This window comes from Podarcis erhardii, assembly GCF_964252035.2.
Source record: "Podarcis erhardii genome assembly, chromosome: 15".
Lineage (NCBI taxonomy): Eukaryota > Metazoa > Chordata > Lepidosauria > Squamata > Lacertidae > Podarcis > Podarcis erhardii.
In genome coordinates, this window is record NC_138505.1 from 7,087,892 (window position 1) to 7,109,498 (window position 21,607).

Sequence of the window (21,607 nt, forward strand, 5' to 3'; positions counted from 1 at the left end):
GAAGGTCTAAAACCTTTTTGGGATTCAGGAAGGGTAACCTCGGATATTGTTAGGAATCATAGAATCATAGAGTTGGAATAGACCACAAGGGCCATTGAGTCCAACCGCCTGCCAAGCAGGAAACACCATCAGAGCACTCCTGACATATGGTTGTCAAGCCTCTGCTTAAAGACCTCCAAAGAAGGAGACTCCACCACACTCCTTGGCAGCAAATTCCACTCTCGAACAGCTCTTACTGTCAGGAAGTTCTTCCTAATGTTTAGGTGGAATCTTCTTTCTTGTAGTTTGGATCCATTGCTCCGTGTCCGCTTCTCTGGAGCAGCAGAAAACAACCTTTCTCCCTCCTCTATAGGAGATGGTTTGCTAAGATTCTTCAAGAATTTTGCCGGTCACAGATAATAAAAAGATGCCTTGATAGTTTCTGCAATTCGTTTTATCACCTTTTCTTAAAGAGATTGATAATTTTGGCATCCCTAAAGTCTGCTGGGATCTCCTCTCTCTCTCCCAGACTCTTTCCCCCCCAATGAGCTTGTGATACTACACCCTTTGTTGTAGCAGGAGCATTCACCATAAGTTGTTCTAAAGCAGTCAACTCTCAGTCTGCTTAAATGGCTGTGCATGGTTTTAACAGAAAGAAAAACAACTGATTAAAATCAAACCATGGCCATGCTACACTAGGAGTTTTAGTCAAGATCTGTTATTTACATTGGGGAGGAACCAGTTACATTAAAAAAAAAAACCCTGAGTCTACATAGACCTGATTGTTCCCAGCCAGTGGCATAGATTGGGGTGGGGGAGTACAGAGGTGCTTCCCCGGGCACAAAATTGCTAGGGGTGCAAAATTTCAACACCTGGTGCTGCCTCAATACAGCTGTGCAATTCCATTGCTGGGCCCAGTTGAAAATGGCTTCTCTATGTGAAGCAGGAAGTGACCTCTCCAGAAGGTGACCTCTCCAATCAACAGAATGAAATAATAATAATAATAATAATAATAATAATAATAATAATAATAATAATTCTGTTGGCTCCCAATGCAATATTAAAAACACGGTAAAATATCAAACATTGAAAGCTTCTCTAAACATGACTGCCTTCAGATGTCTTCTTAAAGTCAGATAGCTGTTTATTTCTTTGACATCTGATGGGAGGGCAGGTGCCACTACCGAGAAGGCCCTCTTCCTGGTTCCCTGTAACCTCAATTCTCACAGTAAGGGAACCGCCAGAAGGCCCTTGGTGCTGGACCTCAGTGTCTGGACTGAACGATGGGGGTGGAGACACTCCTTCAGGTATTCTGGGCCGAGGCCTTTAGGGCTTTAAAGGTCAGCACCAACACTTTCAATTATACTCAGAAACGTGCTCTTATCTCTGTGGTTGCAATCTCCTGGGTAATGCGGACGCCGTTAGGTGGCTGAATGTGCACGCATATTCTGTCCGTTTATTCCCACTCTGTATGGCCCCAGGCAATGGCAACCCCTGCTTTGCCACTGTTCCCACCCTTCCCAGTTCCTTGATCTTCTTAATACACAAATGTTCTGCACATGGGATGTTTCATTAATTGTCACCTACACTTTTGGGAAACTACCATTTGTTGTAGTGCTTCACAACTCCCTAGGCATCCACAACCAACATAAAACCCCTTTCCCCTAAATACATTTACTCCATCAGTCAAAGGAAATTCTTCAGATAGTTTTCAATCTGTTTACTTCCTTTTTGAAGTCAGTCATTTCAGCAAAGTCTGGTGAGGAGAGAGATGCTATTCTTGAACCCATCTCTTTCTGTATCTGCTTCATCACAAACTGAATTAGCTCCCTGCATATTAGACAAAAGGACTCCACCTTAGCAGAAAACAGTCTCCAGGTTTGCTTACAGCAGCTTTTACCTTTTGACTCCTAGTGACAGGGTAAACCTTCTCTCCGGCTCCCAGTGTATTCTGCCTAAGAATTTTGGCTCATCTTTCCCTCTCCAGTAAATCTTTCCCTCAGACACTGGGAGCTAATCTGGATGCCGTCGGTGACCTGTGCTGTTTCGTGAGGAAACATATTTGTGGAAGTATTTAGATCTTCTCTTAATAAACTGATTCATGTACCTGTGTCTAGAGATGCCCAGTGTGTGTTGTTATCCATTAAAACTTCCTCCATTAACTCAGTGTCAAAGTTTGAAGCTTTCTCAAACCTCATTTTACAGAGTTTGACCTTTTGGGAGGGCTTGGACTGGTTTGGACTCAGTCTGACCCTTATGTTTCTCTCCCCTTATGATTTTGATCAATGGGCTACTTTTAAAATGAGGCTGCATTTTAAATTGAATTTTAACCTGTATTTTAAATCGGGGTTTTTTCTGGTATGTTTTTATTGTAATTTTACTGGTGTTAGCTGCCCTGAGCCCAGCTCTGGCTGGGTCGGGTTTGGTATAAATAAAAATTATTATTATTGTTATTGTTATTCTTCTTGTTGTTATTATTATTATTATTATTATTATTATTATTATTATTAGGGCGAGATGTCTACAGCTTTTGCCATTTTAACTGGGGAGCTGGGGTACTATGTGCTACTGACCTGACTTCCCACCTTTCTCTATGCAGTTTGCTTGCCTCTCTCCTCCTCTTCAAGGCTAATTGGTCTGCTAACACAATCACCTCGTGGATATTCTGAGGATTTCTGTCTCTCAAAATTCGAGAATATGTATAGAGAGATATTTTTCTCCCTTTCTCATCTTGCTAGAAGCAGGGGTCATGCAGGGAACCAGAATCTTGCAGAATTCAGTGAAAGCAAAAGGATATAGTTCTTCACAAAATGCATAAACTTCTAGATTTAGTACCAGAAGATGTGGTGATTGCCACTGATTTGGATGGCTTTAAATGCAGATTACAAATCAAAAAATAAAGTCAAGGTTTAAATGTACTTAATATATTTCTTTAACTCGTGTATGCAATAATTTAAAACTGCTATCAAAATACAGTATCTGACTGAGAGGCTGGATAATCCTGCAGCATTTGACTACATTATCTCCCATCAAAAATATGTTATTGTCCAAAGTCTTGTAACATATCGATTACAAAAGCTGCAATCCACAATACATTCCACACAGTGTACGTATGCAAATGTTGCAAAACTACAAAAGATTATCTAGCTATTATGACTGTTGCTTCTCTGAATAATTAATAGTTTGAGGCACTCTAAAAGGGGACCCAGCACTTGTTTTGAAAAAGGGGGGAATGATAATTCTCTCAAGGTGAATGTACCTTATTTTAAAAACATAGAACTAAACCATTCAGGGGGCCAGAGAGAAAGATGTCCTGCAAATGTTCCAATTTTAGTTTGGCCAAAAACTGCTTCAGACAGCTGAGGCCCTGGACACCTTGCTATGCAGAACTGAGGCTTTACATTTAAAAACCAAGACAAACAGGTTATCAGAATGCAGAACAAGCTTTATTGAAAAGGTCAAAGAAAAAGCATTGAAAAGGGCAAAGAAGAAAATCGGTGTAGAAGGATCTTTTTTCTTCTGCACTCTGAAGCAAAGAACGGAGGATGAATTCCAGGAGTTATTGCTTGAATTCAGCTTTTCTGAACCATGGCCGATAGATCTGTATCAAGCCCTCTGATTATCAGTTCAGGATATGCTTCTCAGGTTTAATTGGCCTATGAACAGATGCTAAAACGACGCCCGAACTTTCTTCCCCTCCCGTAGCCCAAACCATAGCCGAAGCCGCCAGAGCTTCCAAGGAGACCAGACCCAAAGCCCAAGCCGCCATAGCCTCCTGCGATCCCGGAACCACCAACGGCACATGGAGTGTAGCCTCCAACAGCAACAGGCTCACAGCTGGCAGAGAGGATGGGCCCTGGGATGGTCACAACGGAGGCAGGTGGCTGGATCGTGACCTCTGCTGGTGGGATCTGGTTGATGGGTTTAGGGATAATCCCATCTAGGATGCCAAGGTTGGCTGCTCTTTCAGCACCTCCATTTCCATAGCCCAGGCCTCCATATCCATAGCCGAGTCCTCCAAAACCGTAGCCGAGACCTCCCAATCCATAGCCGAGACCACCATAGCCAAGACCTCCTGCTGAGCCAAACCCAACAGTGGGGGTGGAAGCACAGGATGGGACAGCACAGGATGGACCACAGTCAACCATTGTTGGGTGGAGGTGAGTCTGAAACCAAAAACACAAAGGGAGAAAATAAGTGTGGGGTACATCACTTCGGTGGGGGTGGACCACAGTCAACCATGGCTGAAGAAGAATCTAAATTATACAATTAAAGAACTGAGTTGAATATGGAGAATGAGAACCAAAGAGGGCCAAATAATTATAAAAGCTCAGATATATGGTACATCATGGGGAGTCAGTGTGTAGTTTTTTCTGATGTTGCAGACTTCAATTCGCATCAGACCCAACCAGCATGAACAATAGATAAGGGTGATGAGACTAAAGGAACTACACCCCTGTGGTAGACGCTGTAGAAAAACAAGAAAGTACTCACATACCTTATTAGGTCTCCATGTTTCCATGATCGTGCTCTGAATAAAAAAGCTTGTTATGTCAACAATTCTATCAAGCATTTTTTTGACAGACTGGACCACAATAAACTATTATCGACCCAGGTGGGGATTAGTATGAAAAAATAAAGCTGCAATCCATTATCTATTTACCTGGGATTAAGCATTAGTGAATACAATTGGGTTTACTTATTAGTAAAACGCAGAGTTTTGTGCTATAAAAGGCAGAAATGTGTGTGTGTGTGTGTGTGTGTGTGTGTAAATGACATTTAGGAAGAGAGATAATAGAAACTGGTGCCACGTTCTAAATATCACAATTACCGTATTTTTCGCTCTATAAAACACACCAGACCACAAGACGCACCTAGTTTTTGGAAGAGGAAAACAAGGGAAAAAAATTCTGAATCTCAGAAGCCAGATCAGCAAGAGGGATCACTGCGCAGTGAAAGCAGCAGTCCCTCTTGCTGTTTTGGCTTTTGGGATAGCTGCGCAGCCTGCATTCGCTCCATAAGACATACACACATTTCCCCTTACTTTTTAGGAGGGAAAAAGTGAGTCTTATAGAGCAAAAAAATACAGTATATTTAACAGGCATACATGACATTACCATGGAGATCTTCTCCTACTATGTTTGCTAAATGGCACAACCAGACTTCAAGTCCCATCTGCCTCAGCCACCATAGACAATGGCCATGGAATATAGGAGCTATAGTTCACCATAGACAATGGCCATGGAATATAGGAGCTATGCAAAGCCCCTGGTTCTCCTTCCCGGTTCTAAACATATGTCCAAAGAATCAGGGATGATTTATTTTATAAACCTGCAGTGGGTGAAGGAGGGATGGGGAACCCGTGGCCCTGAAGTTGTTGCAGGATCCCAAGTCCTCTCAGCCAGCATTCCCAATGGACAAGAATGATGGAAGCAACATTGCAAGGACCACAGGATACCCATCCCTGCTCTAATTGGAAGAGCCATCTAGCCTTACATTAACTTGAACCTATGACAGGCTTGGAAATATCCCCCCAAGAAAATAGGCTTACCTGCTGCTTTGGTGAGATGTAGTGAAGACAGGAGAGTCAGATGAAGCTGTTGGAGAAACTGGGAGAACGTTGAGCTTTTATACAGTTCTGCAACCGCCCCAGTGATCAAGGGACTGCCTCTTCTGACTAATATTTTATTTAGTTGTTGACAATTTAATGTGTAAAATTACTTCACTAAGCACAAAAGGTCACAAAATTAAGTGGTTGTAATAATGAAAGACTAATAGTCTCAACACCATTCCTACTCCCTTCCTTTTAATTTTGCTGACTTCGAGTCTGATGCTTGAAACCAGATGCACCCAGAGGGAGCAGATAGAGATCTTCAAAGCTCTTTCATCAGCTTAAGGGACTCTAGGACATCATCAAAGATTTTGCATATGCATACCGGATTCTAAGAGATCTCCAGTATCAGTGTCCTCACGAAAATCCATTAGCACACAGTTGTATTCAGTTTCCCCTCATCTACACATTACTGGAGTGCAATTCTCTTTAATATCATACATTGTTGTGCCTTCTTTTCTTTAAGATATGCATTTGTAGGCACAGTTTACTCCAATGTATTCATTTTGCTACCCATTACAGTGCTACCTTGGTTCTCAAATGACTTAGTTGTTGAACAAATCAGCTCCCAAGCGCCAAAAACATGGAAGTAAGTGTTCTGGTTTTTGAATGTTTTTTGAAGGCCAAACACCTGACGCAACTTCCGCTTGACCGAAGGAAGCTCCTGCAGCCAATCGGAAGCCGCCCCTTGGTTTCCCAATGGTTTCGGGAGACAAACGGATTAAGTTTGAGACCCAAGATTTCACTGTACTTGGATAACTGCACTGGGAAATGCAGACAGCTACAGATTTTGTAGCACAGCAATGTTTCAGTTTGCACATTGTTTCAAAAAGGGGTGAATAAATTTTATTTTTCTTTAAGGGTCAATTGAATTGAATTTCTCTCCCATTCCTAAACTCACCTGCCCCTGTCACTGAAAAAACTTCATTCCTGTTTCTACTTAAACTTTCTACTCTACTTACTCTACTTGGTCCTTGTTCCCTACTGTCATGGAAGAAGAGAAGAAGAAGAGTTTGGATTTGATATCCCGCTTTATCACTACCCTAAGGAGTCTCAAAGCGGCTAACAATCTCCTTTCCCTTCCTCCCCACAACAAACACCCTGTGAGGTGAGTGGGGCTGAGAGACTTCAGAGAAGTGTGACTGGCTCAAGGTCACTCAGCAGCTGCATGTGGAGGAGCGGAGACGCGAACCCGGTTCCCCAGATTACGAGTCTACCGCTCTTAACCACTACACCACACTGGCTCTGGTAGTGCATATGGTTCTGACAAGATATCACTGCACTCCCATCAGCCCCAGCCAGCATGGCCAATAGTCAGAAATCATGTGAGTGAAATCCACAAAAACTAGGGGGGATCCTGTTGGCTACCTCTGCCCTGCTTAAATTAAGCCTAAAGCAAATACATCTGTGGAACCTCCTCTATTGCTGAGGTTCATATCCAAGGAAAAGTGTGCACAGTTCCCTATTCAGACCCGCTTCTTGTCATTTTGTAACAATGCCAGAGGCTGAGCTATAAATGGCCAATAGCTATGATAGCAGTGTTTGAAATTCACCAGGTGCCAGGCTCATTTTGCACCTGGCTATTGGCCACTTGCGACCAAGTGCTGATGCCCAGGCACCAGGATGGTGCCTGATGTCTCCACCATCTGGAGGTGCAGGCCTGGGGATCCTTGGATCTTGGCTCTTTTCATACACTAGCAGCACATCCTGCAGAATTCTGTTATATTTTATCTGTACAATCAGAATGAACTTTGTTGTCTCAATGACCAACTTCAGGAACCAAAAGGTTGTATTAAAAAATACAACATTTGAGCCTTCTGGCCCCCAAATGGCAACTAGGCATTCCATTTTGGCAACTGTAACCCTGGTTTAAGGAGCCATATGTCACCTAGCTTATATACCTGAGCTTCCAACACTGTATGTATGTTCTATTTCCACTATCAGAGACAGTAAGCCTCTGAATACCAGTTCTGGGGAATCTCAGGTGGTGACTGTGCTGTTGCATTCAGATCTTGTTTGCAGACTTCCCATTAGGAGATCTGGTTGGCCACTGGGAGAATAGGATGCTGGGCTTAATGGGTCACCTTTAGCCTGATCCAGAAGGATTCTTTTTTAGAATTCATGGAGAATGAGGGTATCAGTGGTCATGAGCCATGATGACTATGTTCTATAACTACTGTCAGCACGCTTTTGTATACCTGTTGCTGGATTCAAGCCATGATGGTGAGCTTTCCATAGACATGTGTGATAACAGAATGCTGGATTAGATGGGCCTTTGTCTGATCCAGTCAACCCTTTTTATGTCCTTAAGTCCCTGGTTCTTTGAAAAGAGCTGGCACTATATGAACCTTTTATTTCTTCAAATATCTTCTTTGAAAAGAATTCCCAAATAGTTGTGGAAATTCTCATACGCTTCCTTGCTTTATTGCACTTATCCATACCATATGGTACGTTTGCATCACTGAAGACTGGAAGAGCCTTGTTCTCAATACCAACCAGATGTTTATGGGAAGCCCGGCAAGCACGAACTGAGCTAACAGCAACTCTTTCCCCAAAAAACAATATCCTTGGTTGTAATGCATTTTTTGTATGTTATTTTCACTTAGTACAGTATGTCCATTCTTATGCACAATTTTGTACACATCACCTGGCTGCAGAACTGCATGAAATATTCATGTAAGTGTGGATTTCATAGGAGTACACTGCTTCTATTGCTATACCGTTTCAGAAAACGCAACCTGGATCAAATTTCTCCCCCAATCTTAACTCCAACCGTGGAGGTTAAACAAAAACAAAAACTGCTATGGGTTGTGCACAGAATGACTAACTAAAATCCTGGGTATAAAAGTCAATTAGACTTCTGAGAAAATCAACAACGATTTTGAAAATAATGAATGGAGACAAAACACCTTTTGATCTGCCTGCCAGGAGGAACAGACAAGATTTTTTACCTTTCTTAATCTTTTATTAGCTTTGTCTTGTGGAAGAATAACTATGAAGAGAGTGGGGTGCTGTGAAAACACTTAACACTTTTGCCTCGTTTCTTAATTAGGGCCATGATGCATTCCAAAAATTGCTTACTAATTAAAGCCCGAGGGGAAAGGAGGTGTATCCAAGCTGGATGTGGAGCCACCAGCAGATACAGATGAAATGGTATAAAAGGGCTCCCTGAGCTGAGGTCTTCCAACAGCTTCCTTTGGCTTCATCTCCTTCACTTCATTTCTACTCCTCTGAGACTTTGGTAAGTCAAGTTTGTGCACATATGATGTTATATTTGAATAATTCTTGCAGTGGTCAGAGCGTTCAGGTAACTAAACTCCAAAAGAAGGCTAAAATTCTATTACTCTGTGAATTGGGTAGATCTTCCACCAGGAACCTTACACTCTTAAGTTGTTGGCTGGCTTCTTTTCTATATGTACCTTATGAAATCAAGTATTTAGCTGCCTGATTCTGAGTGTTAGTCCATCTAGCTCAGTTTTGTCTACACTAACCAGCTGAAGTTCTCTGAGTTCCAAGAAGGGAATCTTTAGCAGCTCAATCTGCAGATTCCAAGGACCAAACCTGGGATGTTCTGAATGAAAACCACGTGTTCGGCCACTGAACAATTGTCCTCCCCCTAAAATTATAGTAAGGTTCTAATCTTCATGGTTCCAAATAAATACCTGACTCAAATGAGCATAGGGAGTTGTCCTGTACCATGACAGACCATTGGAATCCCTAGTTCAGTTTTACCTACTCAGATTGGCCGTTGTTCTACAGGCCTTGAAGCAGGGGACATTCCTAGACTATCCTGAAATTATCAGGGATTGGATTTGGGATCCACAGCGAAGAGAAGGGCTGGAGTAACAAAAGCAGAGAAGAATAAAGGTTTCAGGCATGAGGTCTTAATGTTTTCAGAATTATCAAAGACAGCTGATTTTCAGGGATGGAGAAAGGAAGATGGATTGAGTTTAGTGAACTGGGAATGGGTAAAATATCCTACTGCCACAGGATGATTATGTCTGAAATATTCTCCCCACTGTCCATTGAAGTGATGTACCCCACACTTATTTTGTCCCTTGGTGTTTTTGGTTTCAGACTCACCTCCACCCAACAATGGTTGACTGTGGTCCATCCTGTGCTGTCCCATCCTGTGCTTCCGCCCCCACTGTTGGGTTTGGCTCAGCAGGAGGTCTTGGCTATGGTGGTCTCGGCTATGGATTGGGAGGTCTCGGCTACGGTTTTGGAGGACTCGGCTATGGATATGGAGGCCTGGGCTATGGAAATGGAGGTGCTGAAAGAGCAGCCAACCTTGGCATCCTAGATGGGATTATCCCTAAACCCATCAACCAGATCCCACCAGCAGAGGTCACGATCCAGCCACCTGCCTGCGTTGTGACCATCCCAGGGCCCATCCTCTCTGCCAGCTGTGAGCCTGTGGCTGTTGGAGGCAACACTCCATGTGCCGTTGGTGGTTCCGGGATCGTAGGAGGCTATGGGGGCTTGGGCTTTGGGTCTGGCCTCCTTGGAAGCTCTGGCGGCTTCGGCTATGGTTTGGGCTACGGGAGGGGAAGAAAGTTCGGGCGTCGTTTTAGCATCTGTTCATAGGCCAATTAAACCTGAGAAGCATATCCTGAACTGATAATCAGAGGGCTTGATACAGATCTATCGGCCATGGTTCAGAAAAGCTGAACTCAAGCAATCACTCCTGGAATTCATCCTCCGTTCTTTGCTTCAGAGTGAAGAAGAAAAAAAGATCCTTCTACACCGATTTTCTTTTTTGCCCCTTTCAATGCTCTTACTTTGACCTTTTCAATAAAGCTTGTTCTGCATTCTAATAACCTGTTTGTCTTGGTTTTTTAATGTAAAGCGTCAGTTCCGCAAAGCAAGGTTTCCAGGGCCTCAGCTGTCTGAAGCAGTTTTTGGCCAAACTAAAATTGGAACATTTGCAGGACATCTTTCTCTCTGGCCCCCTGAATGGTTTAGTTCTATATGGTTAAAATAAGGTACATTCGACTTGAGAGAATTATCATTCCCCCCTTTTTCAAAACAAGTGCTGGGTCCCCTTTTAGAGTGCCTCAAACCATTATTTATTCAGAGAAGCAACAGTCATAATAGCTAGATGATCTTTTGTAGTTTTGCAACATTTGCATATGTATACTGTGTGGAATGTATTGTGGACTACAGCTTTTGCAATCACTAAGTTACAAAACGTTGGACAATAACGTATTTTTGGTGGGTGATAATGTAGTCAAATGCTGCAGGATTATCCAGCCTCTCAGTCAGATACTGTATTTTGATAACAGTTTAAAATTATTGCATACACAAGTTAAAGAAATATATTAAGCACATTTAAACCTTGATTTCATTTTTTGATCTGTAATTGGCATTTAAAGCTATCCAAACTAGTGGCAATCCCCACATCTTCTGGTACTGAATCTAGAAGTTTATGCATTTTGTGAAGAACTATATCCTTTTGCTTTCACAGAATTCTGCAAGATTCTGGTTCCCTGCATGACCCCTGCTTCTAGCAAGATGAGAAAGGGAGAAAAAAATCTCTCTATACATGTTCCCGAATTTTGAGAGACAGAAATCCTCAGAATGTCCACGAGGTGGTTGTGTTAGCAGACCAATTAGCCTTGAAGAGGAGGAGAGAGGCAAGCAAACTGCATAGAGAAAGGTGCGAAGTCAGGTCAGTAGCACCTAGTACCCCAGCTCCCCAGTTAAAATGGCAAAAGCTGTAGACATCTCGCCCTAGTAATAACAACAACAACAACAACAATAATAATAATTTTTATTTATACCAAACCCGACCCGGCCAGAGCTGGGCTCAGGGCAGCTAACACCAGTAAAATTACAATAAAAACATACCAGAAAAAACCCCGATTTAAAATACAGGTTAAAATTCAATTTAAAATGCAGCCTCATTTTAAAAGTAGCCCATAGATCAAAACTATAAGGGGAGAGAAACATAAAGGTCAGTCTGAGTCCAAACCAGTCCAAGCCCTCCCGAAAGGTCAAACAGGGTGGGCTCTTTGGAAGGAAATCCCTGCTGGCACGTCGTGGTAGTGTGTGCTTTTAGATATATTGGACTGTTGAAGAACAAATGTGTGATGATGACAGGAATGACCCTCAACGGGAAAAGATGATGCAGATCCATTACTGAGTGCCTCATTCTGCATTCTGAAAAATCTGAGCTTTTGGGACCATCATCAAGCCCAACAGCTTTTAAATGGCTCTCAGCAACCTTTCCTTACTCCTTTTCAAGTCTTTCCTCAAAGTCTGTAGACCAGTAATAAGTTCAGAGCCACGTTCCATTGTGTGTGCTTTTTCCTTGTTCATTTCTGCTTCTTGTACAATTGCCCACTCAATATTTTCAATAAAGCTCATTCTGAATTCAAATATGTCTCTCTTTCTTGGTTTGTTACCAGCTCTTATTTCTCAAAAGGAAGGGGGGGGGAGAGGGTATTCTCTCATGCTGGAACAGTTTTGGAGTACTTTGTCCTAGGGAGTTCCTGAGCTAACAGAGAACCGAAGGGAGGACATACTAGGCTCATAAGTTAGTGGAAGTGTGGGAAACTGCATGAATTCAATATTTATCGCATTTGTATCCCACCCTTTCTTCAGGGAGCTCAAGGTAGAACATATAGACCTCCTCCTCCCCATTTTATCCTCACAACAATCCTGTGAATTTTGTTAGGCTGAGAGTGAGTTGACTGGCACAAGCTCAACCTTCATGGCCAAGTGGGGCTTTGAACCCTATTTCCCCAGGTCTTAGTCCAACACTCTAATCACTACACAACACTGGCTCCTTGGGCTTCCCAAATGTTGCTAAGGTACAACTCCAACCATCCCTGGCCACTGGTTGTACTTTGTTTTGGACCTAATATTTCTTAAAGTGTAACAGGAACCAAGTTAAATCTTCTTTGGGGTGGAAGGCGGATGCTCTCTGTGCAACCTGTCCAAAGAGAGATCCTTACTGTTGACTTAGGAGCATCACTTCATTATTGAGGACTTGGAGGAGAGGTATATAGGAAGCTGCTTTGCACTGAATCACACTGTTGGGTCCATCTAGATCAGTGCTGTCTTTAGTGACCGGCAGTGGTTTTCCGAGCTCGACTTGGAGATGCCAGGGAGTGCCTTCTGCATGCAAAGCAGGTGCTCTACCATGGCAATATGGTCCTTCCTGTAGAAGTAAAATAGAATCCCAGTCCTTATGATTCTGAATAAAAGGCTGGTTTAAGTAGGGGGCATCAGGAGCTACTTCGTATGGAGTGAGACCATTAGTTCATACAGCTCTGTATTGTCTATGCTGACTGTCAGTAGCTATCCAGGGTTTCCGATAGGGTTCTTTCCCAGCCCTCGTTGGAGATGCAATGGATTGAAACTTGGATATTCTGCATGCAAAGCAGGTACTCTGCAACTGATATGTGGCTCTGTGGAATCTTAGTCAAAGGCAAGTGGAAGAAGGGGTCTTCTCACTGCTCACGTCTCAGGGATTGTGCTGAGGAGGGCTGCACTGAGGAGCAATGGTGGGAGTCTCCCCCTCCCCCTGCTCCTGAATCTTCCCAGGAGCAGTGGGACAGTAGATGTCAGGAGCGTAGCTGAGCCAAGAGATGAAGGAGATGGAAGAGAAACAGGGTCTGGCTCTCAATATGACAGCCTGCAGTTAGAGTTGGAGGAAGTGGGCTCGCCCCCCCCCCTCCCCAAGTGTTCACTGAGTTAGTTAGAGCAGACACAGAAAGCTCACAAGACGAGGGAGGGGAAGAGATAGACGGCACTGGAGGGGTTGCTAAGCAACAATCAGATAGGCAGAGGACTGAGAGCTCATGCTTGGACAGTGTAGATTTCCCCCTTCCCTCTGCTCACGTCCAAAGAGCTGAAAAGGTCAGATTGCAACAATAGTGCAAAAAGGGAAAGGTGGGACATTGGCATTTTTCCTGTTGTGACACAAGTGATTTCTCAGAGTGACCAGCCGATTTCTATGGAGCAGAGGGCTGTAGCCATGCTCTGATTGTATTGTGAATAAATAAAACCATTAAAAACTGCCAGAGACTCATTAATTCTTATCTGGGCTTGGAAGCCTGCCTGGAAATCATTATAGTATAGATTTGGAATACAGTGGTTTGCAGAGGGACATAGTTCAGAAGACAGAAGATGGGAAGAACCGGGTGGTGAACAGCTAGGAGGAGGATAACTGGGAGAGAGAGAGTTAATGGACTTTCTTTCACTGGAAAGCGTCCATCGGCTCAGCCCAAGGTAAAGTAGAGCAGATAAGGTGGCAGCACAGAAAGCAAAGTGGTTGTGAGATCAGGTTGCAAGACATGGATGTGACGTGGATGACAAGAGGGGAAGTGGGAGGAATCCTTAATCAGCAGCACCTTCATTCCTAGAAATGGATTCTTTGTTCTTTCGCTGTGATCATTAAAGTTTCTAACTGGTAAGAGACTCCTTTTGCTTTGTTCTGTTTATCTACTGCCAAAGGAAGGGGCGGGGAGCCAAGTCCCTGAAGTCTGACCAGGTCTGTAACCTGAAGCGTCTGTAACCTGAGGTACCACTGTATATCTGTTCTCATATATATCCCATATATATTTTGAAAATGCAGATTTTTTACATTAATCCTGCTAATGTCTTCACCTGTTTACAGTACGTTTGTAAATACTCAATAAACCATTTCTGTTCCTTTCTAAATATAGATATATTTATATTGATTTCTTAATGCATGCCTAATTTCAAGGCACCTCTACCGGTGATGGGTTCTGACCTGTTCAGTTCACACTCGATTTCCTTCCCGACCGCCATCCTTAAACAGTCCAAGGTCAAAAACTGATTTTCAAGGCTTTTATCTTTAGCAATTTCCCAGCTGCTCCTTACGACAATATCCCAAAGCTCCCTCTAGAGGGATTCAAGTTCCTTTTCACTCCTTCCAGCACAGACCCAAAGGTCCCATACGTTAAATTGTAACAGTTCCTTCCTTCGTTTTAAACGTAAGCTTGTAACAAAAACAGACAGTAGAAACAAAGTCCTTCTTTTGTATTTTGACAGCTAACTTGACAGCTGTCAAATTTATCTATTCACCATCAGCAGGCTCTCACAGACCACTCCCGGGTTTAGGGAAGTGGCGCTTCAAATCCCGAATTTTAACCTTCTCCTGCAGGCTCCCCTGCTTCCCCAAAAAATATTGATGGTAATTTCAATCAGTGGAATTTAAGTCCTTTACATAAAACTCTCCACAGCCTTAGTTAACAGGTTCTTTGCTTCAGTTTATTTACAGAAAGGGGAGGCGGACTTCCTGTTTAGACCTTCCCCGATCGGTGCCAATTTAAAAATACTTTAGAAATCCAATTTCCGTTCTACTCACGGGTTGTTGATTGAAATCCAATTGTCCACAAGAAAAAGTCAGCGCTCTCCGGCAACGGCTACGCAGCTTAACTACGTAAAAATAGCGGTCGATTCAAAACACCGCGCCGCTCACCCCACGTTACTTCGGAACCCCCAAAAAGGGGTTTCCCTGTGGATAGGGGGGGCGCTCCTGGTGTCAGCTGAATCCCACGTTCCCAGGCTTCATCTGCCTGGGATTTCTAAAGGGTCTCCGCCTTCGCCGCGGCGGCACGACCCGAATTCCACGGAGCGGGTTCCTCTCAGTCAGAGGAACGCCGCTATTGCCGATGGCGCTAACCCGGAAGTCTCCGGTTTTTGAATGTTTTTTGAAGGCCAAACACCTGACGCAACTTCCGCTTGACCGAAGGAAGCTCCTGCAGCCAATCGGAAGCCGCCCCTTGGTTTCCCAATGGTTTCGGGAGACAAACGGATTAAGTTTGAGACCCAAGATTTCACTGTACTTGGATAACTGCACTGGGAAATGCAGACAGCTACAGATTTTGTAGCACAGCAATGTTTCAGTTTGTACATTGTTTCAAAAAGGGGTGAATAAATTTTATTTTTCTTTAAGGGTCAATTGAATTGAATTTCTCTCCCATTCCTAAACTCACCTGCCTCTGTCACTGAAAAAACTTCATTCCTGTTTCTACTTAAACTTACTCTACTTACTCTACTTGGTCCTTGTTCCCTACTGTCATGGTAGTGTATATGGTTCTGACAAGATATCACTGCACTCCCATCAGCCCCAGCCAGCATGGCCAATAGTCAGAAATTATGTGAGTTAAATCCACAAAAACTAGGGGGATCCTTTTGGCTACCTCTGCCCTGCTTAAATTAAGCCTAAAGCAAATACATCCAATCCAGGAATGAGGAATCTGTGGAACCTCCTCTATTGCTGAGGTTCATATCCAAGGAAAAGTGTGCACAGTTCCCTATTCGGACCCGCTTCTTGTCATTTTGTAACAATGCCAGAGGCTGAGCTATAAATGGCCAATAGCTATGATAGCAGTGTTTGAAATTCACCAGGTGCCAGGCTCATTTTGCACCTGGCTATTGGCCACTTGCGACCAAGTGCTGATGCCCAGGCACCAGGATGGTGCCTGATGTCTCCACCATCTGGAGGTGCAGGCCTGGGGATCCTTGGATCTTGGCTCTTTTCATACACTAGCAGCACATCCTGCAGAATTCTGTTATATTTTATCTGTACAATCAGAATGAACTTTGTTGTCTCAATGACCAACTTCAGGAACCAAAAGGTTGTATTAAAAAATACAACATTTGAGCCTTCTGGCCCCAAAATGGCAACTAGGCATTCCATTTTGGCAACTGTAACTCTGGTTTAAGGAGCCATATGTCACCTAGCTTATATACCTGAGCTTCCAACACTGTATGTATGTTCTATTTCCACTATCAGAGACAGTAAGCCTCTGAATACCAGTTCTGGGGAATCTCAGGTGGTGACTGTGCTGTTGCATTCAGATCTTGTTTGCAGACTTCCCATTAGGAGATCTGGTTGGCCACTGGGAGAATAGGATGCTGGGCTTAATGGGTCACCTTTAGCCTGATCCAGAAGGATTCTTTTTTAGAATTCATGGAGAATGAGGGTATCAATGGTCATGAGCCATGATGACTATGTTCTATAACTACTGTCAGCACGCTTTTGTATACCTGTTGCTGGATTCAAGCCATGATGGTGAGCTTTCCATAGACATGTGTGATAACAGAATGCTGGATTAGATGGGCCTTTGTCTGATCCAGTCAACCCTTTTTATGTCCTTAAATCCCTGGTTCTTCGAAAACAGCTCACACTATATGAACCTTTTATTTCTTCAAATATCTTCTTTGAAAAGAATTCCCAAATAGTTGTGGAAATTCTCATACGCTTCCTTGCTTTATTGCACTTATCCATACCATATGGTACGTTTGCATCACTGAAGACTGGAAGAGCCTTGTTCTCAATACCAACCAGATGTTTATGGGAAGCTCGGCAAGCACGAACTGAGCTAACAGCAGCTCTTTCCCCAAAAAACAATATCCTTGGTTGTAATGCATTTTTTGTATGTTATTTTCACTTAGTACAGTATGTCCATTCTTATGCACAATTTTGTACACATCACCTGGCTGCAGAACTGCATGAAATATTCATGTAAGTGTGGATTTCATAGGAGTACACTGCTTCAATTGCTATACCGTTTCAGAAAACGCAACCTGGATCAAATTTCTCCCCCAATCTATTGTTCCTATTTCAGACTATCCCCATAATTAAGGGAAGTAAGACTTTTAAGGAGTGGCGAAGAGTGATCTCCAAATACATCTGGCAGGGCAAAAAACCGAGAATTAAATTTAAATTGCTAACAGACTCAAAAGAAAGGGGAGGTTTTGCCCTGCCAGATCTGAAACTGTATTACGAGGCTTCATGTCTTTTCTGGACAAAAGAGTGGATTAAATTGGAGAATAATGAATTGTTGGACCTAGAGGGATTCAACAATAGATTCGGGTGGCATGCCTATTTATGGCACGAAAAAAAGAGAGTCCATAAGGGTTTTGAGAACCACATATTCCGAGGTCCTTTAATTGAGGTATGGGATAGATATAAAAATCTATTAGAACCTAGAACACCATGCTGGTTTTCACCTCTAGAAGCAAAGAGTATAAAGAGACCAAATATGGGAAGTAAATGGATAACATATGACCAACTGTTATACAAAGAAGGGGAAAAGTGGAAATTAAAACCATATGAGCAGGTGAAGGAACATGTACATGACTGGATGCACTACTTCCAAATAAACGAGGTGTTTAAGAAAGATGGTAAAGAACGAGGTTTCATGGATAAGGAATCGATATTTCAAAGCGAGGTTTTAGATAATGATACGAAAAATTTATCCAAAATGTATAAACTGTTGTTGGACTGGAATCTGGTAGATGAAGAAGTCAAGTCGGTAATGATTAGTTGGGCAAAGGATGTGGGTCACAATATACAATTTGAGGAATGGGAAAAATTATGGAAGGAGGGCCTAAAATTCACTGCATGTACGACATTAAAAGAAAATACGATGAAGATGTTTTATAGATGGTATATGACACCGGTGAAACTAGCGAAGATGTATAAGACATGCAATAGGTGCTGGAAGTGTAAGGATAAGGAGGGTACTTTCTATCACATGTGGTGGGGCTGCGGGAAGGTGAAAGACTTCTGGGAGAAAATATACAATGAGTTAAAGAAGATCTTAAAGTATACGTTTAGAAAGGAGCCAGAGGTCTTTTTATTAGGAATAGTAGGAAAGGAGATAAAAAAGGAAGACCACAAATTTTTCAGATATGCAATTACAGCCGCAAGAGTGGTATTGGCCCAGAGATGGAGACAGCAAGAAATACCGACCATAGAAGATTGGAGAATAAAATTGTTAGAATACGCAGAGTTAGATAAATTGACAGGAAAGATTAGATACTTAAGAGACCAAAAGTTCATCGGGGACTGGGAGAAATATGTAGAGTATCTGGAATGCTTAAGTAAAGGACAGATGACGCTTAAGGGATTCAAAGAAGCACTGTAAAAAAGTAATAAGTATTGTTTAAAGGGAATAGGAGGAAAAGAGATAAATAATGTCAATACAAGTCTGATGAATGCGTAACGAAAGTGACGATTACGGATGATTTACGGGACAGCTGAGGGAAGTACAAAAGAGAAAGAAGTTACGAAAATGATGTGAAACTATTGTATTTTTTGTTGTTGTTATTGTTGCTGTTTTGTTTTGTCTTATGCTTAATAATAAAAATTATATGAGAAAATAAAAATTTCTCCCCCAATCTTAACTCCAACCGTGGAGGTTAAACAAAAACAAAAACTGCTATGGGTTGCGCACAGAATGGAGGTGGAGGTTAAACAAAAACAAAAACTGCTATGGGTTGTGCACAGAATGACTAACTAAAATCCTGGGTATTAAAGTCAATTAGACTTCTGAGAAAATCAACAACGATTTTGAAAATAATGAATGGAGACAAAACACCTTTTGATCTGCCTGCCAGGAGGAACAGACAAGATTTTTTACCTTTCTTAATCTTTTATTAGCTTTGTCTTGTGGAAGAATAACTATGAAGAGAGTGGGGTGCTGTGAAAACACTTAACACTTTTGCCTCGTTTCTTAATTAGGGCCATGATGCATTTCAAAAATTGCTTACTAATTAAAGCCCGAGGGGAAAGGAGGTGTATCCAAGCTGGATGTGGAGTCACCAGCAGATACAGATGAAATGGTATAAAAGGGCTCCCTGAGCTGAGGTCTTCCAACAGCTTCCTTTGGCTTCATCTCCTTCACTTCATTTCTACTCCTCTGAGACTTTGGTAAGTCAAGTTTGTGCACATATGATGTTATATTTGAATAATTCTTGCAGTGGTCAGAGCGTTCAGGTAACTGAACTCCAAAAGAAAGCTAAAATTCTATTACTCTGTGAATTGGGTAGATCTTCCACCAGGAACCTTACACCCTTAAGTTGTTGGCTGGCTTCTTTTCTATATGTACCTTATGAAATCAAGTATTTAGCTGCCTGATTCTGAGTGTTAGTCCATCTAGCTCAGTTTTGTCTACACTAAGCAGCTGAAGTTCTCTGAGTTTCAAGAAGGGAATCTTTAGCAGCTCAATCTGCATATTCCAAGGACCAAACCTGGGATGTTCCGAATGAAAACCACTGAATGTTCGGCCACTGAACAATTGTCCTCCCCCTAAAATTATAGTAAGGTTCTAATCTTCATGGTTCCAAATAAATACCTGACTCAAATGAGCATAGGGAGTTGTCCTGTACCATGACAGACCATTGGAATCCCTAGTTCAGTTTTACCTACTCAGATTGGCCATTGTTCTACAGGCCTTGAAGCATGGGACATTCCTAGACTATCCTGAAATTATCAGGGATTGGATTTGGGATCCACAATGAAGAGAAGGGCTGTAGTAACAAAAGCAGAGAAGAATAAAGGTTTCAGGCATGAGGTCTTAATGTTTTCAGAATTATCAAAGACAGCTGATTTTCAGGGATGGAGAAAGGAAGATGGATTGAGTTTAGTGAACTGGGAATGGGTAAAATATCCTACTGCCACAGGATGATTATGCCTGAAATATTCTCCCCACTGTCCATTGAAGTGATGTACCCCACACTTATTTTGTCCCTTGGTGTTTTTGGTTTCAGACTCACCTCCACCCAACAATGGTTGACTGTGGTCCATCCTGCGCTGTCCCATCCTGTCTTTCCACCCCCACTGTTGGGTTTGGCTTAGCAGGAGGTCTTGGCTATGGTGGTCTCGGCTATGGATTGGGAGGTCTCGGCTACGGTTTTGGAGGACTCGGCTATGGATATGGAGGCCTGGGCTATGGAAATGGAGGTGCTGAAAGAGCAGCCAACCTTGGCATCCTAGATGGGATTATCCCTAAACCCATCAACCAGATCCCACCAGCAGAGGTCGTGGTCCAGCCACCTGCCTGCGTTGTGACCATCCCAGGGCCCATCCTCTCTGCCAGCTGTGAGCCTGTGGCTGTTGGAGGCTACACTCCATGTGCCGTTGGTGGTTCCGGGATCGCAGGAGGCTATGGCGGCTTGGGCTTTGGGTCTGGTCTCCTTGGAAGCTCTGGCGGCTTCGGCTATGGTTTGGGCTACGGGAGGGGAAGAAAGTTCGGGCGTCGTTTTAGCATCTGTTCATAGGCCAATTAAACCTGAGAAGCATATCCTGAACTGATAATCAGAGGGCTTGATACAGATCTATCGGCCATGGTTCAGAAAAGCTGAATTCAAGCAATCACTCCTGGAATTCATCCTCCGTTCTTTGCTTCAGAGTGCAGAAGAAAAAAGATCCTTCTACACCGATTTTCTTCTTTGCCCCTTTCAATGCTCTTACTTTGACCTTTTCAATAAAGCTTGTTCTGCATTCTGATAACCTGCTTGTCTTGGTTTTTAAATATAAAACCTCATTTCCACATAGCAAGGTGTCCAGGGCCTCAGCTGTCTAAAGCAGTTTTTGGCTAAACTAAAATTGGAACATTTGCAGGACATCTTTCTCTCTGTCCCCCTGAATGGTTTGGTTCTATGTGGTTAAAATAAGGTACATTCACCTTGAGAGAATTATCATTTTCCCCTTTTTCAAAACAAGTCCCCTTTTAGAGTGCCTCAAACCATTATTTATTCAGAGAAGCAACAGTCATAATAGCTGGATAATCTTTTGTAGTTTTGCAACATTTGCATATGCACACAGTGTGGAATGTATTGTGGACTACAGCTTTTGTAATCAATATGTTACAAGACTTTGGACAATAACATATTTTTGATGGGTGATAATGTAGTCAGATGCTGCAGGATTATCCAGCCTCTCAGTCAGATACTGCATTTTGATAACAGTTTTAAATTATTGCATACACGAGTTAAAGAAATATATTAAGCACATTTAAACCTAGACTTCATTTTATGATCTGTAATTGGCATTTAAAGCTATCCAAACTAGTGGCCATCGCCACATCTTCTGTTACTGAATCTAGAAGTTTATGCATTTTGTGAAGAACTATATCCTTTTGCTTTCACTGAATTCTGCAAGATTCTGGTTCCCTGCATGACCCCTGCTTCTAGCAAGATGAGAAAGGAAGGGAAAAGCCTCTCTATACATGTTCTCGAATTTTGAGA

At 42.6% G+C, this 21,607-nt stretch overlaps 3 protein-coding genes across 3 annotated transcripts; 2 read left to right on the forward strand and 1 right to left on the reverse strand.

The window, feature by feature from the left end:
- Window positions 1-3,403: 3,403 nt before the first annotated feature.
- On the reverse strand, window positions 3,404-5,669 carry LOC309330041 (uncharacterized protein). Its single transcript, XM_081841438.1, has 2 exons — window positions 5,531-5,669; window positions 3,404-4,145 (listed from the first exon to the last, which is right to left on the reverse strand). The coding sequence occupies exon 2, from the start codon at window positions 4,125-4,127 to the stop codon at window positions 3,636-3,638; it is 492 nt and encodes a 163-aa protein (XP_081697564.1). The 5' UTR covers window positions 4,128-4,145; window positions 5,531-5,669; the 3' UTR covers window positions 3,404-3,635.
- Window positions 5,670-8,695: 3,026 nt separating this feature from the next.
- Window positions 8,696-10,410, forward strand: LOC309330040 (uncharacterized protein). The gene is made up of 2 exons (XM_081841437.1): window positions 8,696-8,831; window positions 9,668-10,410. Exon 2 carries the CDS (start codon window positions 9,686-9,688, stop codon window positions 10,175-10,177), a length of 492 nt encoding a protein of 163 aa, XP_081697563.1. The 5' UTR covers window positions 8,696-8,831; window positions 9,668-9,685; the 3' UTR covers window positions 10,178-10,410.
- An 8,786-nt stretch (window positions 10,411-19,196) lies between these two features.
- LOC309330043 (uncharacterized protein) lies at window positions 19,197-20,870 on the forward strand. The gene is made up of 2 exons (XM_081841445.1): window positions 19,197-19,289; window positions 20,129-20,870. The coding sequence occupies exon 2, from the start codon at window positions 20,147-20,149 to the stop codon at window positions 20,636-20,638; it is 492 nt and encodes a 163-aa protein (XP_081697571.1). The 5' UTR covers window positions 19,197-19,289; window positions 20,129-20,146; the 3' UTR covers window positions 20,639-20,870.
- The last annotated feature ends 737 nt before the right edge of the window (window positions 20,871-21,607 follow it).

What these genes read in the sequence shown, in the direction of transcription:
- LOC309330041 (XM_081841438.1), bottom strand. Translation starts at nt 4,127, where the DNA reads ATGGTTGACTGTGGTCCATCCTGTGCTGTCCCATCCTGTGCTTCCACC.
- LOC309330040 (XM_081841437.1), top strand. Translation starts at nt 9,686, where the DNA reads ATGGTTGACTGTGGTCCATCCTGTGCTGTCCCATCCTGTGCTTCCGCC.
- LOC309330043 (XM_081841445.1), top strand. Translation starts at nt 20,147, where the DNA reads ATGGTTGACTGTGGTCCATCCTGCGCTGTCCCATCCTGTCTTTCCACC.